At 29.3% G+C, this 20399-nt stretch overlaps 2 protein-coding genes across 2 annotated transcripts; one reads left to right on the top strand and one right to left on the bottom strand.

Moving 5' to 3' along the window:
- The first annotated feature begins 7336 nt into the window (after window positions 1-7336).
- LOC123295533 (CD151 antigen) lies at window positions 7337-14660 on the top strand. Its single transcript, XM_044876916.1, has 5 exons — window positions 7337-7539; window positions 10584-10772; window positions 13487-13657; window positions 14160-14405; window positions 14478-14660. The coding sequence occupies exons 1-5, from the start codon at window positions 7477-7479 to the stop codon at window positions 14541-14543; spliced, it is 735 nt and encodes a 244-aa protein (XP_044732851.1). The 5' UTR covers window positions 7337-7476; the 3' UTR covers window positions 14544-14660.
- Window positions 14661-14741: 81 nt separating this feature from the next.
- Window positions 14742-19570, bottom strand: LOC123296260 (tetraspanin-6-like). The gene is made up of 5 exons (XM_044877722.1): window positions 19436-19570; window positions 16899-17087; window positions 16246-16422; window positions 15930-16151; window positions 14742-14871 (listed from the first exon to the last, which is right to left on the bottom strand). Exons 1-5 carry the CDS (start codon window positions 19568-19570, stop codon window positions 14773-14775), a joined length of 822 nt encoding a protein of 273 aa, XP_044733657.1. The 3' UTR covers window positions 14742-14772.
- Between the last annotated feature and the right edge of the window lie 829 nt (window positions 19571-20399).

The raw sequence follows: 20399 nt of genomic DNA, 5'->3' as shown, positions 1-20399 counted from the left end.
AAATTCGTCTTTTTAATGATTTAGCCGAATAGGGTATTATCGTTCGCTGCTGTATGAGCGCCGGGCAGTAACAGAGAAAATGGATCGATGTTTCTTCTGAATTTTCTCCGCATCTGTCACACGCGGGAGATTGTCTTTTTCCAATCTGATGTTGGAACTTGTTCATGTTAGTAACTCTACGATGACTCTAATATCAGCTCTGTTTAGTTTCAAGATCTCCTCGGCTCTGTTACCGAGCGAGTTTCCTTTACCCAACAGGCTTTTGGCGATTCGCCCACCCTCGTAGCTCAGGATATTATCGTTAGTCAAAAATAAATCATGAAATTTGAAAAAAGTTAAAATTTATGTAAAAATATACTTAAATATTTTGATTTCGAGTCATAAAAGCACTTTTTTTTTTAAATATCAAAATTAAAAATCGTAATTTTTAAACTGTATATCACGTGACCTAAAACGCGGGTAAGCCCTGCTGTGATGTCATAGCGGTACGAGCCATAGACCATCAGTTAGTTCAGTGTAGACAGCTGGGTATAATGTATACATAATAATAAGTATTTATATTTATTATAATTAGATGTCTATGAATATATCTGTTAAACTTATTTGTGTTATTTCGTATAGTGATACCCATATTACTTTTTCAAAAATAGTGGAAATATAGTTTTGAAGATACTGTTTTCGAGATTTTATAAAAATTGAAAGTGTCCAGCTAAAAGCTCATTTTAGAAATCGTCCCTCTATATATTTCGCTAACGGAAAATCAAGAAACGCCAAAAGACGTATCGGTATTTTAGGGGCATGAAAATACAGTCCCTACCTATTCAGTTTTCCTTATGCAAGGAAGTTTTCAAGGCTAAACTGCTATGTATTTATTGTAGCAGATTTTTGTTCTTTGAAGCATTTTTGTTTGAAAAAATTTCTAGATCTAAGCTTTTACTGATTTTTAAACTGATTTCAAGTATTTTCAAGTTAAAAAGCCATCACCATCAAGCAAATTTTTAAATATCAAATATACAAAATAATTTATTTTTCTTATTATTATTTTTTATTGAAAATCAAATTTCAATTCAAATTTTTTCAAATTTTTTTACTTAAAAATATTTTCCTATACTAGTCTTACAGTTTTGTGCCTTAAAAATTCACTTAAATCAGGTCAAACAGTTTGATCCCTGTTTCCGAAATATAAAGATGAGGCCGTTTTAAAAATCATTCTGTATTAATAGTACATATACATTAATTTCAATATAATTACAAATTTATTCCTAATGGTCATAACTTTTCTCATATAAAGCTCAAGCTTTGACCTAAATTGATATTTGTATTAATGTCACCAAAATATTATTATTACATTTCTATTTCGATGTAATCAATTACAATTACATTTGTATAAATAAATCTTGTCATTGAACTAATTATTTATGTTATTCACCTACTTTTTTGTAGTCCACTTTATTATATAGGTTTAGTTGTTCTCGCAGCTTTACCGTATGGACTATTGATTCATTGTTATGCCTTTTTATACCCTGTATATATCAGGCTCGTGCCCAAGGGGGGGGGGTGGGGGTCAACCCCCCTCATTGAGAATATCTTCATATAAATTTTGAACTAACAATATAGTCCTGATGACGAATCAGATATCCATACATAATTTGAGATCACGGTACATTCTTTGACTGCACGGCTCGTCTTTGAATCGAGTACTTCAAACAGAACACATGGACTTGGCTAGACTATCGAACTATTTGATGCTGCACAACATATTTTGCTTGAAAGAAGAGGAAACGTTGGAGAACAGTTCAGAAAAATTTTCAAAACGATGAGCGATATCTGCGATGAATACAAAATAGAAGTGCGGAAGCCAAGAAGATTGTAGATCAAATTTGAAATCAGCTTGTCAGATCGAGCTTGTGTCTTTGTCAATAAAATGAAAAATTTTGATGAAAACATTTGCTCGATTTTGTCAACTAGAATTCTATCCAATTTTCTGGTTCAACTTTGATAATTCCTGCGCACGGGCATGGTATATATGTAATACAGTGAAACTTGGATGAGTGGGACCTGGATAAGTCAGAAATCTCCATAATTGGAACTCGTGCTGAGGTCCCAACACTTTGGCACTGAATTACCTCTGTTAGTGGGACGAAGCAAACCTCTATATCTGGGATTTGTTCCTTCGAATTATCGTCATAGTTTTAGTTTTGCTTTACTATCATACGGAAGTTTATTTGAAAAATGATGAAACGAAGGCTCAAGTCGTTATCAGTACTTGAAAATCTGAAGTTAATTATCCGCATATGAAAGTAGGAAGACACGTGATGAAATAATTCAATATAATGAAAATTTTCAGTTATGTTCTGAATCTGAAGCTACGATGTTCTGAATCAATGTTTTGAAGGAAAACTAAAATGTGTACGTTTATCAGAATATCCTGAACTTGAACAGTGTTTGCTAACATGGTCCAAGCAACTTCTCAACTGACATGGGTCAAGCAACTGACCTCTATTAATAGAACCCTCTGTAAATGAGACAGATATTTATTTATTCCTGGATATCTGAGACACTGACTAAATGGAATACCTCTATAAGTGAGACAAATTTGTAGGTCCCTTGATGTCTCACTTAACCAGGTTTCACTGTATCAAGGTATGTGTACTAAGCTTAGCCCCAAGTTTGTAACGCCTAAAATTATTGATGCTACGAACAAAACTTTATTATAAGTCTTCATAAAATCGCCTAATTAATGCATTTCTGGTTGCTGCTCGTCCGTCTGCCCGTGGACACGCTAACTCAAAAGCGAAAAGAGATATCAGGTGGAGATTTTTATAGCGTGTTTGGGACGTAAAAAGTGAGATTGAGTTCGTAAATAAGAAATTTACTGGATAGTAAAATTTCCTTGAGCAAAGTAAAATTTAATTTATTTTATAGATACTAATAAATTTGGTAATATTCTTATAAAATGAACTTTATTCTCCATATGTTTTTAACCTGTTAATGAGCGAATCAATACTTTCGAGGGATATTGAACCTTTTTTTTGTTAATTTGAAATAAAAGTTTAAAAACCATGAGTAGGTATTAAAACAATAAAATAAAAATAAAAAAAACTAACTAAGTAGGTAATAATTATATTTTAATAATAAAAATGTGTTGTAATGGTTCGGGTAAATAACCTTAAAGAAAATCGATACGTAAATATTATTGATACCGAAAATAATATATGTTATTTTTGATAATATTGCTTTGTTAGTCATAGTTTCACCGAAAAAATAGACCGTTAACGGGAAAGGGTGGAGAATGGACATTTACACCGGAATCTTTTAGCTCAAATGAGCTGAAATGTATAGGTTATGTTTACTGGTCAAATCGATGTTTTAAAATTGGAAAGAATTATTTTAGCAATTTGCGGGGGGGGGGGGTTCACAAGGGGAAAACCACTTTATTCGAGGTTTTATGGCCTTGAAGTTGAGTACAATTTTTTTTAACGAAAAGTAAGAATACAATTTTTCGATATCTGGAATAATTTTCAAAATATCGAAAAATTGCAAATTTTTTATAATTATTTAGCTTTCGATATTTCGAAATCCAAGACAGATCTCGAAAATTTTATTCTTATTTTTCGTCTACATATTCATGAAATTATAACAAAATTCATAATCAAAGTTGAAAATAAGGTAATAATAACTTCAACTCTAAGTCTAAAATTGCGTTGGTACTAGTACTACCTTAATAAGAAATATATAAATTGAGGGAGAAATGTGAATTTAGTGATGGGGGTCTGCTGCTTACAGGCTTTTATTATAAATGCATGTCACCTTGTTAAAAATTTATCGAAAGAAAACGTATTACTATCAACTCATGCAGGTGTTTCTGTTTTATCGGAAAATTACGTAATGCATTAAAATTAAAATCACTCTATGATCATGCTATGGGCTAAATAGATATACCCTTTAAGAGGAAGTATCGATGATTTTTAACTTCCCAGCCTATAGTTAAGTTATTTTTATGAATACCGAAGGGTCGGGCTTCAACTAGTTGGTTTCGTGCACCGACGCCCTCCATTCAAGAGGCCCCGGAATACGGTCTAACAAACCCCGTATTGAACTAGCTAAAAATTCTTCCACTTTCAAAATGTAAGCAAAATAAGTTGAAACACAACTTTAATCATGGCAACTTATTTGAAAGAATACAGGATAGTTCTCAACAAGTTTCGTCATCTGTTAGAATTCCCCTGAATTTATTATGTTGTTTGTTTAGAGTTGTTTCGCCAACTTGAAAGATTCGAAAGTTAAGGCAATAAGCACACGGTCTACAAAAATAATCCATTAAATGAATTAAGACTTTGTTGCAACAAAAATCTTTTAACAGGTTGGCTGATAAGTCCCCGGTCTGACACATAAATGGCGTCGCTAGTATTAAATGCATATTATTTTTATATAGTACCAACCTTCAAATGATTCGTGTCAAAATTTGACGTCTGTAAGTCAATTAGTTTGTGAGATAGAGCGTCTTTTGTGAAGCAACTTTTGTTATTGTGAAAAAAATGGAAAAAATGGAATTTCGTGTTTTGATAAAATACTGTTTTCTGAAGGGAAAAAATACAGAGTCCGGAAACTCATTATCAAGCCAAGTTTTTGCTTCCACTGTATTTTTTCCCTTCAGAAAACAGTATTTTATCAAAACACGAAATTCCTTTTTTTCCATTTTTTTCACAATAACAAAAGTTGCTTCACAAAAGACGCTCTATCTCACAAACTAATTGACTTACAGACGTCAAATTTTGACACGAATCATTTGAAGGTTGGTACTATATAAAAATAATATGCATTTAATACTAGCGACGCCATTTATGTGTCAGACCGGGGACTTATCAGCCAACCTATTATAGTAATGCGTTTTAACGCAAAAGACGCTAGGAAAGAGAAGATAGCAAAAAAAATTACCCAAAATTGACAAATTTTTAAGTCAACTTTCTACAAGTATTTCTGACCCAAAAACTGCTGATAGTGGCTCAGATAATGTGCTAACCCCAGCGCCGGTTGAGAAGTTCACTGAAGAAAATCCAATAAAGAGATTAGTTAGACCAGGTTTTTTTGCACCAGGGCCTTTGATTTCCTATAGCTGCGCCTCTGAATCTCACCATACTTGCTAAAAGTATTTAGTTAATAATTAATGTTAGATTAGGCGAAAAACTCCTTAGATTTGTTTGAACTTTAATCTAACGACCTTGTACTAAAGGCTTTTAATATGACCTTATGAATATTAGGTCACATAGGTTATTAACCTTCATAATTTACAAGGCCTTTAAAAAATATACAGGGTATGGTAGAGAAGTGTGCGATTTTGAATAGGGTGTTAAATAAACACTCTTGAAATTACATGTAAATTGAATTTTCAAGTGAATTATAAATTGCATTTTTAATTAAAGTAAATTGTATTTATAAATACATCAATGGTTAAATTGCATAAAAAGCGTTCAAGAAATTTAAATGTAACATGAGTATAAATAATAATTCCAGAAAAATAAGATCCAACACAACACAACGCTTGATGAGTTATTAGTTGTTTACAATCTTTTGCTATAGTTATTTCTCTTACAACCACAATACTCTAATATAGTTATTTCTGTACAACAATAAAATTATTTAATTTTGCGCTATAATATCTCAACATTGGGACTGTTAATAATTTTGTTTTTCTTTTTTTAACTCAGAGCAAATACATATATATTGTTAAAAAGACAACCTCTCCAGTTCTCTCCTTGTTAATAAGATTAATGAGAGTGAAAGACGACCAGTCGAAATCAACTTTTGATGGTAATTGTATTATAATATCCTTAATAAATATACAAAAATTTAAAATTTTTGGACACTATGTCTCTAAGTAAGACAACTATTTTGTCAAAAATACAATTTGTAATTTACTTAAAATTTTCAATTTCCTAAATGCTTTTTCATGGATTTTAAGATTTACAACGTTTTTAAAATCATACTCTTCTCTGCTCCACTCTGAACATAAACATTAACAAATATTTATTGGAAATAAAATTTTAATTTTCTTGATTGATAACAATCATCAAAATTGAACTTACAAAATAATAATAATATCAGTCTAATTAGAGCTTTACCAAATACCAATTATTTATATAATGTAATGAAAAACTTTTTAACAAAAAAATACCGATTTCTAAAATGAAATAAACAAAAAATAATTAAAAATCATATAAGTCTCATATAGACTAGTAAGAATTTCAGAAAATCGAACTTTTAGAAAATTTGGATCCTGCTGAATCCGAATATGCCGGTTGTCTAACCGAAATCTCAACCGGAAGTAAGATATTCAAGATGGCGGTCAGATGGTGAATTTAAGCCCCCCCCCCTTAACTTAGGAATGCGCCCAAAATGTGTAATTATACGTTTTTGAAAATACACTTAAAAATATTCTAGGTTACAATTTTACCGTGCAAGATGGCGACTAAGATTACAAAAATTTACTCTAAAACAACATTTGAACTTAATTTTTAATTCAAGTACAAAATATAAGATAATACTTGTTGAAACAAAAACGAAAGCTTATAGAAGCTTACAGAAAAATAGCTGATGTGTCTTTCCAGAACCTATCATTTATCTACCGTTTTCCGATAAGACCAATTTTAAATAAGCATAATTTTGAAGTCATTTATTTAATTAAATAATCGGGCTAACTAACCTAAAATTTTCAAAATATATTGGGACTTAGTCCAACTTCATATAAAAAAATCATGCTTTTAATCCAAAAATGCCCTGACGCTCGCACAGCGTTGTTTATGGCTTATCCATCTAAATAAGTTTAAGTTATGATTTCAATGATTTTTCTCAATGTATTTTTAATTACAAAAGGATGTATTATAAGTAAAGTTTAGGCTAGGAACTGTAAATTTAATTTGCTTTGATATATATACACATTGTAATAAGACAATTAAATATTAAATTTGTACTCCAAAGACCTCGTAATGATTTTAGGTTCATAGGTTAGATTGTAATAAAAAACCTTTCTAGTTTTTCCCAATCCGTTACAACAATTGACAATTAGCTCATGTTTATAAATAACAAAGGAAAATTTTTATAGAAAAAGACAGAATAGTAACAAGCTTTTTAGTAAATAAAATACAAAAACATACATTTATTTTATTTTATCAAAAATTATTTCCTTTTTAAATAAAGCTCTACAATAGCTTCAAGTTTCCATGACAACTTGTTTGTTTTGATTTTTGAAATGAACCAACCAATTGCAATATGTATTTATATTTGAAAAAAAATTGAACTAAAGAGCTTTTTGTTCAAAGCACAATAATAGCTGTATTGTTGTTGATGACGTTCGATCAAACTTGTTAGTTTGGCGCGTATTGTTTAGTTAGTTATCAAAAGCATAAACAAGCAATAATAACTTAAGCACGGTAGTTTTGAAGTTGTGCATTTTGAGGAAGAAAAGTTTTTGGCAAAATGTTGTCGTGCGAAATGAATATTATTAAATATATTTTATTTGTTTTTAATTTATTATTTGCGGTAAGTAAAATTTTTTACTTAATTATATAGGATACTGAAAAATTTTTATCAAAAATTGGCAAAATTTTCCCAACGTAAGTAAAGTGCTCTAAGGATTACTTCAAAAATAATTTTTTATAGTTGAAAATTTGTTGAATACTTTATATTTCATAATAAACGTCTAGCAAACATTGCCTGTAATTTACTATTGAAAAAGTTTTATGCATATACTCAACTGTTGTGTATTAAAAGCTGCCTAATATAAAAACTATTAACAAAATATTACATTCGAGTAATTTGAGTTGCCAGAGTCTAATTTCATTTATGCAGGAAATATTTTTAGCCACTGTTGATGAGGTTTAAAAAAATCTGATAACTTCATAATTCAAAAATAGATAAAATTATATGAGGATAGAAAAAGTTTTTTCATAAAAAGTTGGCGAAGTACTATCAAATTAAGTAGGAAATATTCAATCTGTACTTTAAACTTGCTTAAAAATAGTTTCCTCAAGACTTTTCGACCTAACATGGGTAATTAATATATATTCATGAATTTCCTTGGAAAAAAGATAAAATTAAATTTAAAAAATAAAAGAAATGATTTTTCTTTCAAGTCTTTACTTTTCAACCGTTGTGTTTTCTAGCACAATGTCGAAAAAAGTGTTTCCAAAATAATAAAAATAGTTATCAAATGATAATTATTTTGTCAAACTTAAATTTTAATACAATTTTACAGTGCTAGTTGGAAAATGCTCTAAAACACAAACCCGTCAACTTTTCCAAATTATTCTTTTGCCCATCTTAAAATACATAAAAAAGCATTTAAGAAAATTAAAAAAAATTTCATAAATTGAACTCTTAGTAAATGGTATACATTTTAAACTAGTTAATTAAGAAAATTATAAATGAGTTGGATCTTGCGAGTTTTCCATAAAAAAAGAAATTTTAGGAAAGAGGACATAACTAACTACCAACTGCTGAAGCTCTGAAGGATCGGAATTGACAATAGGTGGTGATGAATAACTCGATCATCTGGAAGAATATAGGACGTCCTATTACTGGAGTTATTTTTTGAACTCAAATACATTTCATTAATTTTTTTGAAAGCTTCTAGCTGGAAAATGAAACCTTACACACTTCTTTCCTTACACAAATATTCTTACACACTTGCTTTATTATATATTTTAAGATGCTAAAAACATTATTTGGAAAAGTTAATGATATTTTGTTTTAAATCAATTTCAAAATCGCACATTCTGCTGCCTCCCCCATTATTTTACCATCAAAGAAATTAGATGTAGATGTAAGTTTGCACAACAATTACTATTATTATGAAATAAATATGCATTAATAATAATCATCCAATCATTCGAAACATCAAAAGCATTGCATTATAAACTTTTAACAAACATTGTCAGTAATTTACTATTGAAAAAGTTGTATGCATATACTCAGCTGTTGTGTATTAAAAGCTGCCTAACATAAAATTATTAACAAAATATTACATTCGAGTAATAGAATAAATCTAATTTCATTTATGCAGAAAGCCCATTAATTCTCGTTTAAAATTTAAATCAATTTCTATATTTATATTAATCAAATTGAATTTTTATAATTTAGTAAAAATTATCATCTATGGTTTTTCCTCTAATTTTATGGTGATATTAACGTTCAAAGTTCTAAAAAATAAAATTTGAAATGTTTTGACAAATTGTATTTTCGAACATTGAACGTAAATATTCAATGTTGAATTGTTCTTATCTTCTGCCTGTAGTTATTCGAGATTTGTATTAAGAGTTATTAGATAAGAGTTATACATTTTTAAATTAAAGTAAAAGCAAAACGGTATGAGATATCAAAATGATTTTTTATTTTATTTAAGCGATTGAATCTTAGCATTATTACTTAAAAAATAACCATATATAACATTTGCAAAAATAAAAGTTATTTAAGTTTTAAATCGAGCGTGAGCAAAATGCTCATAACGTGAGTACTGACGGGCTATAGTGATATCTCATTACGTATTGCTTTTATTTCAAATAAAATATGATAAATTCTTTTGATGCTATAAAAATATGCAAAATCTTGAAGAAAAAATCTTGAATGATCAACAAGGATCAACAATAATCATTATTACAGATCTTAATTTTAATTAATTTTAATAATTAAGGTGGTCCGACTGTTGTGTATAGTCAACTAGGCAATTTGTATGACGTAAATGTAATAAAATGTTCTAAAAACATCGTAAAAGAAGAAACACCGATTAATTTTTGTATAGTTAACATTAGTGTGAGCCCCCCCCCCCCATTGCCCCCCCCCCCCAAGAGGCCCCAAAACTGTGTAAACTGTGTTTATTATGACCAAGGGACTTTGAACTATCCTTTACCGCAAAAAATGTACATTCACCGCACTTGCTCAACGAGCCGGGCTATTTTAACCACGGTATCAACACACAGTATAAAACAAAGTCGATTCGTCTGTCTGTCCCTAATCCTTATGAAGAGTAAGTGGTTGAAATAGGGGTTGAAAAGAATGTGCTTCAAAATCTTAAAAAGTTGTGCATCGATTAAGCTCAAATATGGACAAGATATACAACCAGCTTCAAAGATTGTTTTTATCTATTTTTAACTTTCGCGGGGGAGGGGGTATAGAAAGGTGGAGCGAAAAAGGGGGGATAAAAAATCGAATATTTTCAAATATATCCAAGTGGCGTATCAAATAAGAGCAGTTCACAGCTAGTATATTAATAAAATGATAATTGTTTATATTTTATTGAATTTTGCTGTTACTCATATTATGATTAATAACTATTTTTATTATGACAAAAAAAACTATGTTTTTTCATCGTACATGAAAACCAATCGATTTATTTTCTCGTTATGAAAGTGCTTTGTAAAATTTTCTACTTTTTTTACACAATGTTTACATGCAATACTTAATAAATTGAGACTTGTTTACAATGGTCTACAAATATTATGTTTGCTATGTTTACAAAAACGGAGGATTTTTTTGATGTCACGGTAGACAATTCTTTTTGTATTATATTTCTTTGATTTTTTTTTTAGATATCTGGAATTGGTATAATATTGGCTGGTGCCTTTGTAATCAGTGACATTGCAGAATTTAATCATTTTGTTGAAGGTCGAGTTATGGCACCACCCATAGTTTTAATTGTGGCTGGTGCTATTGTATTCTTTGTCGCTTCATTAGGATGTTTAGGTGCTATTCGAGAATCAAGGAATATGTTGATTGCCGTAAGTATAAATTTCTATTAGAGCAAGCGCTAGAAGCAGTTTCATTTGCAAAACATGAAGACCATTAGCTAAACTTGAACTAATTCCCTAAAAAATAAAGTAATTCATCTTTCAACCCTTTAAACAGTTAAATGTGTGCTGCAAAAGTCACAAGTGACAATTTTTTTAACGAAATGACTCTCCTTCAGGCTTTTTGTTTCATTTTACGTCGAAAAAAATTATTATGTAGTTTAATGTTTGGAAAAACTCCGAACAGACCATTTTCAAAGCTGACAAACGATTCTAAAAATTTAATTTTGGAGTTGAAAATAATGTTTGAACATGGTCTGTTCGGAGAAAGAAAGTTCTGAAGAGTAATTAAAGATTACTTCATTCTAAAGCTGAAATTTTTAATTCTTAAAAGAATGTTATGAATGGGAATTATGGCATGGTTTTAAGAATTAAAACGTAGCTTATATCAATCATCAAAACAACGATATAGTCCTGTTAATGCAGAACTTTATGAAACGCATTTCCCTTGACTAGTTAGCTGTTAAAGCTATTTCATACTGTATAGAAGAGTTCAAAAAAATGTCCAAAACCGTTGGGGAAATCTGCGATGAATATACGACATGGAATTATGAGGCAGCGCTTGAATGTAGTACAGACTAATTCAGTTGAATTTTATTTCTGGATCACAATCTATACATACCGTACATCGATTTGTTTCTGCGACACATTTTATTTTCAACTTTTTGAACCATATTCTTCAATTTTTCCCTATCATTTTCGTGGTGCTTCTGCGTTGACGAAGTTTAACTTTGAAATGCGAAAGTGCATTGCCGGACAAGACGTCAAAAATTCACTCGAAGTACTCGATATTTGCAATGAATATGAATTGAATTTGTAAATTAACAAATTTTAAAAGCGTTCCTGCGAAACTATAGGGATTCATTTGTTTCCTGAGTAGGAAGGCATATCTTGCTAAAATTTACGACTTTTGTGTAGCTGGTTGGCATGGTTAAGCTGTAGGCATGAGCACATCTATTAACAAATAATAAAATTATCGTTTTACTAAAATTGATAAAATCGAAATATATGCGGAATGGAATTCTTCATAAATTTTAGAATTTCTCGCATTTCTCTATGACTCATTTCAATATAATTTTTAAAATTCTTTTATTTCTATTTTATTAGTTAATAATTTTATTTTCACCCTTGACCTTTCATAAAATTTTTTTTTTTTTAAATTATATAGAAATAACATTAAATTTTAGTGTTCTTTATAGCTTTATATTTCTTTAAAAATAATTACAAATAATTATTATTCAAATTATCAAAATCAAAATGTAATGAATACCTATATTACATATATAATAGGCTATGCAAGCTTTGATTATCATTGTCAAAAATAATTATTTATATTATACCTATACATACAAATTCACCAGAGAATTAGTAACAATTTTGTAAGAAAGGGTGGGGGGGGGGGGTTGTATATGGGGGTGTTATTATAACACTCTGTTATATATAAAAAATATTTATACAAAATAGATTCGTTTTGTAATTAAACATAATAGAAAAATTAGTTTATCGCGTGCTTTTAGACAATTGTTATTTTATATTTGTTGCTTCGATTTTACATATTTTGTATTACAGTGATACTTAATCAGTGGCGAATTTTTAATGCCTCTGAATCACTCATTTAAAATGATAAAACTTTCACGTTAAATTAAATAGCTTGTGTATTAAGGCATCATACTTTTTTTTATTGGATAGCGTAAAAAAAGGTGTAATATCTAGGATAAAAATTTATGTTTTCTTCTAAGGTCATACATTAAAATATCACTATGTAAATTGTACAAGTTCGTAGCACTAAAATTCCTCAACACTATGTATACTTTTCAAGAATTAAGGCAGTATTCTGGTTTAGAAATTTGAAGAAATCGTTTTTTTTTTTTTGCATATTTTTCAAGAATAGACCCTTAAGAATATGTTCATAAACGGATTTTTCAAAATTTGAATTATTTTCGGGATACAGCGGATATTTTCTTGTAACGAAGTACAAATTGATCGCTCTATACTGCGATCATAAATTCAGTTGCTTCAAAAGAAAGCAAAACAGTTAGGTTAGCATAAATAGCTTTGTAAGACATTATCCGAGTTACTTTGTCGGAATTGTCTCTCAAACTTTAAACGCATTTTTCTGGAAATAACATTTTTCGAAGTGGTTGACATAATATCTCAAGTTCTACTCGAATGATTCCTTTCAAATTTGGTAGAAATCTTTATAATCACTCTATCGTCTGGATTTTAAAAAATTTTACTTTTTCCTACTTATACTTCTTTTACCTATCCTTTACTTCCTCAAAATTTTACGTTATTACGTTGAGAATGATTTATAAAACATTAAAAAAAATCAAAATTTTTACTCTTTTTGTAAAGAGATTTCATTATCATAAAATACTCTCATTCGAATACAAATATCTCTACCAAGAAACTACATAAGCTTTAAAGTAAAGTCTTAAGGTACTACTTTTTACCCTATAGTATAACAAATTAAAAACACATGTTTTAGAATCACTGGAATTATTACAAATTATCTATACAATCAATCTAAAATGCAAATTATGGCTATAATAAACTTTAGTAGTTTTGTCCGATTAGTCCATTATTTTTAATTTTTTAATCCAAAGAAAAACTGATTTCTTTGAAAAATTTTCTTTTTTTTACAGTTTGCTGTTTGCTTATTAGTAATTTTCATTATGGAATTAGCTGCTGGTATTGCAGCCGCATGCTTTAAGAGTGATTTCCAAATGACATTAAAATCAGCGCTTAAAGGTTCTATGAAAAGTTATTCCAGTAACGATAATGACCGTTTGGCATGGGAAAATGTTCAATCAAAAGTAAGTTCATTTTTTAAACAGTTTAGGCAATATGTATTACATTCCTGAAATAACATTTGTGCATTTTACATATATATGTTATGGGCAAGTCATATACAAGTCTATGCATTAGGAACATGTTCCCTTATTGATGTACGCGTTAGTACATCGAATCCAAACCACTGTCATATTATTATTATTAATTTATTTATTAATTATTAATTTTTATTTCAACAAATATTATTTTCAATTAATTAAAATTATTTATTAATTTAATGAAAATAAATAGAATTTATGTAAAATTAAAACTTGTTTATTTATTTTAACTTTTCTACTAATACCGCTATTTGGATTCAACATATGTGGCGCTGTTTAGGGTTTAATAATGTAACTAAAACATTTTCATTAAGAGACCCATCCGGCCATGGTTTGGTTAGAAACTAATTGACTTGTATATATTATATGACTTTGGTTATAGGTCTTATTTAGGCAAAATGTTCAGAATTTTTTTTTCGATTTCTAGTTAAAATGCTGTGGAATTGATGGCCCAATCGATTGGTACAATGAAAGCCCAGAGCGTTTATTACCAAAAAGTTGCTGCCACCCAGTAAACGAAGGTGAAGATCCAATATCCGATGCGGTATGTCGTACAGCCATTGTAACAGCTGATTATGTGTATCAAAATGGTTGTTTTGAGAAGTTGGAAATGAAAGTCAATGGAGCCGCAAATGTTTTAATAGGCGTTGGAATTGGAATTGCATTTGTTGAGGTATTCCGTTGCAAAAATCATTCAATGACTTTACTTATGATGCATTTGTATACCGCAATGTTATTTTTTCAGATAATTGGAATTATTTTAGCATGTTGGCTGGCTTCGTCGATTAAAAAGGATGAAGAAGAAAAATAAACTTTAAGTTTTTGTTTTAATGTTTATTTATAAAAACAAAAAAATAAATAAATAGGTTAGAGAATGTTATATCACACCTCCTATTTTGATATTTCTTCCTATATCACAGATGGCAGATACTGTCTTAGTTAACTTTTTTTCAATAAATGTCACTGATTTTATTTTTATTTAAGAAAATTAGAAGTGTGATCTAACGTTCGCAGCTGGTTATAACTTTAAAAAAGAAATCTCATTTTATTGCTTTCGTGTGTGGCTTTTTATGGTTGGAATTACTATGTTTCGTTGGAAGCTTCATTATAAGAGTCCATGATGCTAGAATAAATAGAATCTAAGAAAAAAGAAAAAAAAAATTAGAGGTTTATTTGAAAATATTTATTTAATAATCTTTTTATAAAACATTAAAAAAAAAAACGAAGAAATATGTTTTAGAGTTAAGGAAAAAATTGATATTAACTAAGTCTCAAAACAGGATTTGGTACACTCGAGGTTAAATATGTTATTTTGATTAGTCATTCGTGATAACGATGAAAATTCTCTGTGATTTTTCCTCTAGTAAAATCAGAAAGAAGTCACCTGTCGAGACGTGAAAAGAACTGATTGAAATATTCGTTGAATATCTCTTGTGTACCTAATTTAATTTTGAAAAATAAAATGGCCATTTATAGGTTATTTCATATTAGTATAACTACATTATACAAAATATTTTGTAATATTCTTATAATAAAATTGTGTTTAGCAGAAGAAAGCACTTTGATGAGTTTAGAAACAAATTAGTTATATAAAACGGTCATGCAGCGTTGCCAACCCAAAATCTTTCTAGGTGGTAGATATGATTAAAAGTTAGTACATATTCTGCTTAAAAGTTGGTAGATCTAATCATAGATCTAGTTACTTTGAGTAACTCAAAGTTGGTAGACCTTCCTAAAAGTTGGTACAGATGACAACGCTGCGACCATGTTTAAAATTCTTGATTGTTATATAGCATAAAAGTGATTTTAACTGTTAAATACACCCGTTTGTGTTTACCTAGAAAAAATTCTAAATAGGTAGAATTTCATTTAAATAATTATCATACGTACAGCACAGACATTATGGTTCAAAATGACAGATTTTAAACCTTCATAGTACAAAAACTTTTAGTTTAGTTTTAAAATTTTATTTACAGTATAAAAAAAGATTTATGTAATATTAAGTTAATAAATTATATCATTTTATTACTGTTACCGTTTTATTAACTGTCTCGAAAATTCAATTATTAAATATTTTTTGAGAAATTACTATTCGATGGTATTACCAATTTTAAAAAAAGTTTAGATAGAAAGTTTTGTTAAGGTAATTTATTCAATTTCTATAATTTCACTACCATTTATATCATTTTATTTTTACCTGTGTCACTGCTAGCCCCAATAGTAAATAAATTATAACCCATTTTTCATAATCGCCAACATCACTCAGAACATTTAAACAACCATCAACAAATATGTAAGAAAAATCAATTAAAGGATCACATCGATCTGGATGAGTCGTAGCTTTTGGGCAACATGATTTTGGAATATAATCAATAACAATATTAAAATCTGTCACATCTGTACATCCACAACATTGTAACTAAAAAAAAAATGTAAATATTGCAAGCAAGTTGGACATTGGGTATTGAACTGTTGATGATTTCACAACTTTTATGACAGTTGAAATTACTTACACTTGTTTGTAGTTGATCAACTTGATATTTCGAATAATTTGAAGATACATAACTTTCTATATGATGCATAATTGAACTCGATATTTCTGGCGTAGTTGATTCTTTCCAATATAAATGTTTATAGTTAAATACTAAAGCTATCTCACTTATTATTAATATACATAATAGAGCAAAATGCTAAAAAAGTTGAATTAAATTAACTTTCTGCGATAAATATTTATTTTCAAAAAGTAAACTTATATTTTTAAGACATATGAGAAGGATTAATAATGGCGGCATTAATCTGATAAATGTAACTCTTGTTGAAATAACGAGTTGGTTAGGTTGAGTTTATCGACCATAGAGGAGTTTATTGGGTTTTAAAGCTTTTAGCCCTTGGGACACTGTTACAGAAAACGGAGATATTATTGTAAACGATATTCACCTGCTATTTTCTTTGTCCAAAGATATTATATAAGTACAGTGAATTGAGTAATGTGCAGTAAAATTAAATAATAATAAATTTAAATCTAGTAACATTTGCGTTGCGACAATTGGTATCGGCAGCCTAGTCTATCCTGCCACGAGACGCTCGTGATAAAAGCATTTGAAAGAAAAATGGCGAGCACTGTCAAATGACAGAAATCAAACTTAAGAAACGCAAAATTACTTACGATTATCGATAAAAGTATACTGTTATAAATATTGCCAATTATACCAAAAAATGTTATAACAATTCCAATGATGGCATTTAAAAAAATTACATGTAATGGAATACCCAAATAAACTTTTAGAAATTCCGTATAATCATCTAATGTAATTCTTGTAAATCCGCAAACGATTATTATTGCAATATTTACAAACTGAAACATAAATTATTCAATTAGTCTATGTGTAATTCCTTGTTAACGTTTCAAAACACGTAGAATTTCTTGCAGCATGCATTTCTACCTACCTACATGAAATGTAAGTTATAGCTGTGATTTTAAATGAAATTTTGTGCATAGTTTTATAATCTAATGTATTGCATATAAACTTCATGGAAACCAGTGGCGATCAACCGATGGAGAAGACGAAAAAGATTTCGACATCTAAATACCGCCCCGAAGTACTGTAAAAAATTTTACCGGCTTCTAAATGTATATAGGGTTTTTTTTTTTAAGTTGACATTTGGTTGAAACTCGAAGAATAAGTTTTATCGATAAAAATGGTTCAAGCAAGAAATTTTGGGTGTGTAGGCGCACATCTTACAGAGCTATTAAACTCGACCTAGGTTTTCAAGCTCAATGAAAAGGTCACTCTACTCCATACCTGGTTATCGATAGATGAACACATTAAATTAGAAGGTTGTTATTGATTAAAAAAGTAACATTTTTAATTCGAAATATTTTTCCGCAAAACTTACAGTTCCAATAAAAGGGGCTTGTTTTTCTATAAAGATCTTCTTTTTTTTTAAATGAACGAACAATCTCACAAAAAATTAGATTTTAGCTATCAATTTCCTACTGTCTAAACTATTCGGTCTACAAAAAAATGTTTGCGTATTTATAGAGAACAACTTAAAGTGTTCATCTAATGTTTGACAGTGATAAAACAGACTGAGGTTTAAATTGAACCTGAAAACTTCGAATTCGATGTCGATATGAGATGTGTGCCTTTGAAACTAACTTTTTTCGTTTGTACTTTACTTTTGTTTGACTTTATTTATCGAGTTTCAAGCAAATACCAACTTAAAAAAACCACTCTGTATTTTGATTATTTTCTTCGAAATCTAAGGCCCTTTGCCCCCTTAAAAAAATTATTTATAAAAAAATTCTACTTACCAATAAACATAATGCAATGAAAATATGTAAAAATTTAATATTCAACAATTGTTTAATCTGAGAATGTTATTCAAATTAAGATGAGCATTTCTGTGGGCTGTATTATGCATTTTGTTAAAATATATCCCCTTAAGGACCCACAATAAAAATATTTAGCTAGATTATAAAATTATTAATTAGCTAGACCGGTTTCGATTGCTTTGGCAATCCTCTTCAGTAGCATTAAACCTCTTAAAATTAAAAGTCTTAAAATTAAAAAAATATTTACAAATCCGAAAAAAGAACCGCATCAATCTGAAACAAATAATAATAAAATATTACCCTTAAAATAAAATTATTTACCCGATTATAATAATAATAAATCTTTATGTTACACCCTCTGAAATAATGTAACTGCCTGCTTTCACCTAAAACACAATAAAATATTAAGTTTTAATCCTAAGATAGGATTATCGTTATGAAAATATCAGAAAACTAAGGGATTAAGCCTGAAAATAAAATGTAAGATAAGAAACGTTGTAAATATAAAATAAAAAACACAGAAATAAAAATAAAAATAAAGAGAAAATTAGATTACCAACAAATTAAAAATTTTAATCCTCGGTATACCTAAAACAGAATAAATAATTAGAATTTAGAAAAACCTGCAATAAACCAAAATAAAATTTAACGAAAATAAGCAAATTAAAAACAAAAATTAAAAAATAAAAATAGAATTAATTAAAGAACAATAGAATAAGTATTACCAAATGAAGTAAAATGGTGTACCTAAAACAGAAGAAATTATTAATTAGCGTACCTAAAACAGAAGAAATTATTAATTAGTGTACCTAAAACAGAAGAAATTATTAATTAGCGTACCTAAAACAGAAGAAATTATTAATTAGTGTACCTAAAACAGAAGAAATTATTAGTTAGTGTACCTAAAACAGAAGAAGTTATTAGTTAGTGTACCTAAAACAGAATAAAATATAAAATAAATAAAAAATGAAAGTGAGCAAAATTATAAAAATACAAGAAAATACGTTGAAAAAATAAAAAATTTACCAAATGACAAACTGAAACAAACAAAAAATCAAATTAAGTAAAAATGATAAGCAAAAATAAAAAATAAAAATTAAATCAAAAAATAATAATAGGAAAGATAAATAAAAAAGATGAAAAATAGCATAAAATATCGATTCTCGAGACAACACAAATGAAACAGGTAACTAAAAGAAACCCTGCCCAAATTGTGTTGTTTTTCGATCACCATTCAAATAAAACAGGTAAAAAGTGTACACCACAAGTATAATTAAGCAATAAACTTAATCGTCACATGTACTCTAGTTAACTGTTAAAAATTTGGTGATTTTCGCTTGTCTTATATGCTTCGTTCGTTGAGGTACCGGCCCTTGATTGGTTCTTTTATTTGAATCCAATGGCTGGCCGACCTTTGTTGATTGGCTGGCATCTACACATAGGCTGTACAGGTCAGAGAATGGTACTGGACCTTTGTCGCTATTCAAAGCGTTCTTTCCCATTCTGTTGATGTACAAACTTTCGTAGGCATCAAGTTTCGATGGAATGTTGACTAATTTTAACAACTTTATCTCACCGATCTGATGTCCCGTTTCCATGGCGTGTGATGCCACTGATGACTTTTCCTTCCTTTTATTGTTGAAATGCGCTATATGCTCTTTGTAGCGTACGCTAAGGGAACGGGCTGTTTGGCCAATATAACCTTTCGAGCAATCTGTGCAATCAACTTTATATATACCTGACTTTTTGTTGTTTGGAATACGATCCTTCGTATTACATAACATTGACCTCAATTTCCCTTTCGATGTATATGCCACTTGTAGGTTTGTGTTATATTTTTGCATGGCCTCCGATACTTGGCTGGTTTTTTTGCCATAAAAGGTCAATGATGTTCTTAGGACTGGTTCTTCCGTTGACAATGTTGTTGTTTCTTTAAGGGACTTCCGCCATTTCGCCTTTTTCAATAATTGGTCAATTACGTTGGTTGAATATCCGTTGAGTACCGCCACATTTTTTATGTAATCCAATTCCTTCTTATAGTTTGTTGTTGATAATGGGTATGTTGTTAACCTGTGAACAAGAAAATTAAAAGCGGCCATTTTGTGGCTCCAATGAGAAAAGGAGTCCTTTGGAATAAACCTATCTACATTTGTCGGTTTCCTGTAAATGTTGAACGCCAACTTATCGCTATCTCTGGATATTTCGAGATCCAGAAATGGTAATTTTTCATCCTGCTCCTCTTCAACGGTGAACTTGATGCTGGGTTCCGCTTTATTCAAAAATTCCAAAAAATCGTGTACGCTCGTTTTCTTAGTATCTATAATTGTAAAT

Source organism: Chrysoperla carnea, chromosome 3, assembly GCF_905475395.1.
Source record: "Chrysoperla carnea chromosome 3, inChrCarn1.1, whole genome shotgun sequence".
Classification (NCBI taxonomy): Eukaryota; Metazoa; Arthropoda; class Insecta; order Neuroptera; family Chrysopidae; genus Chrysoperla; species Chrysoperla carnea.
The sequence above is the reverse complement of the archived record's forward strand: the minus strand, read 5'-3'. Positions and strand labels throughout refer to the sequence as shown.

Bases quoted from the DNA above. Each gene is read 5' to 3' on its own strand.
- LOC123296260 (XM_044877722.1), bottom strand. From the start codon at position 19,570: ATGGGAAAGAACGCTTTGAATAGCGACAAAGGTCCAGTACCATTCTCT. The intron at 16,423-16,898 runs GTAAGTAATTTT...CAACTTTTTTAG, and splicing joins GTATACTTTTATCGATAATC to CATTTTGCTCTATTATGTAT. The intron at 14,872-15,929 runs GTAAAAATAAAA...CTTTTTTCTTAG, and splicing joins TGGGGCTAGCAGTGACACAG to ATTCTATTTATTCTAGCATC.
- LOC123295533 (XM_044876916.1), top strand. From the start codon at position 7,477: ATGTTGTCGTGCGAAATGAATATTATTAAATATATTTTATTTGTTTTT. The intron at 7,540-10,583 runs GTAAGTAAAATT...TTTTTTTTTTAG, and splicing joins TTTTTAATTTATTATTTGCG to ATATCTGGAATTGGTATAAT. The intron at 10,773-13,486 runs GTAAGTATAAAT...TTTTTTTTACAG, and splicing joins CAAGGAATATGTTGATTGCC to TTTGCTGTTTGCTTATTAGT.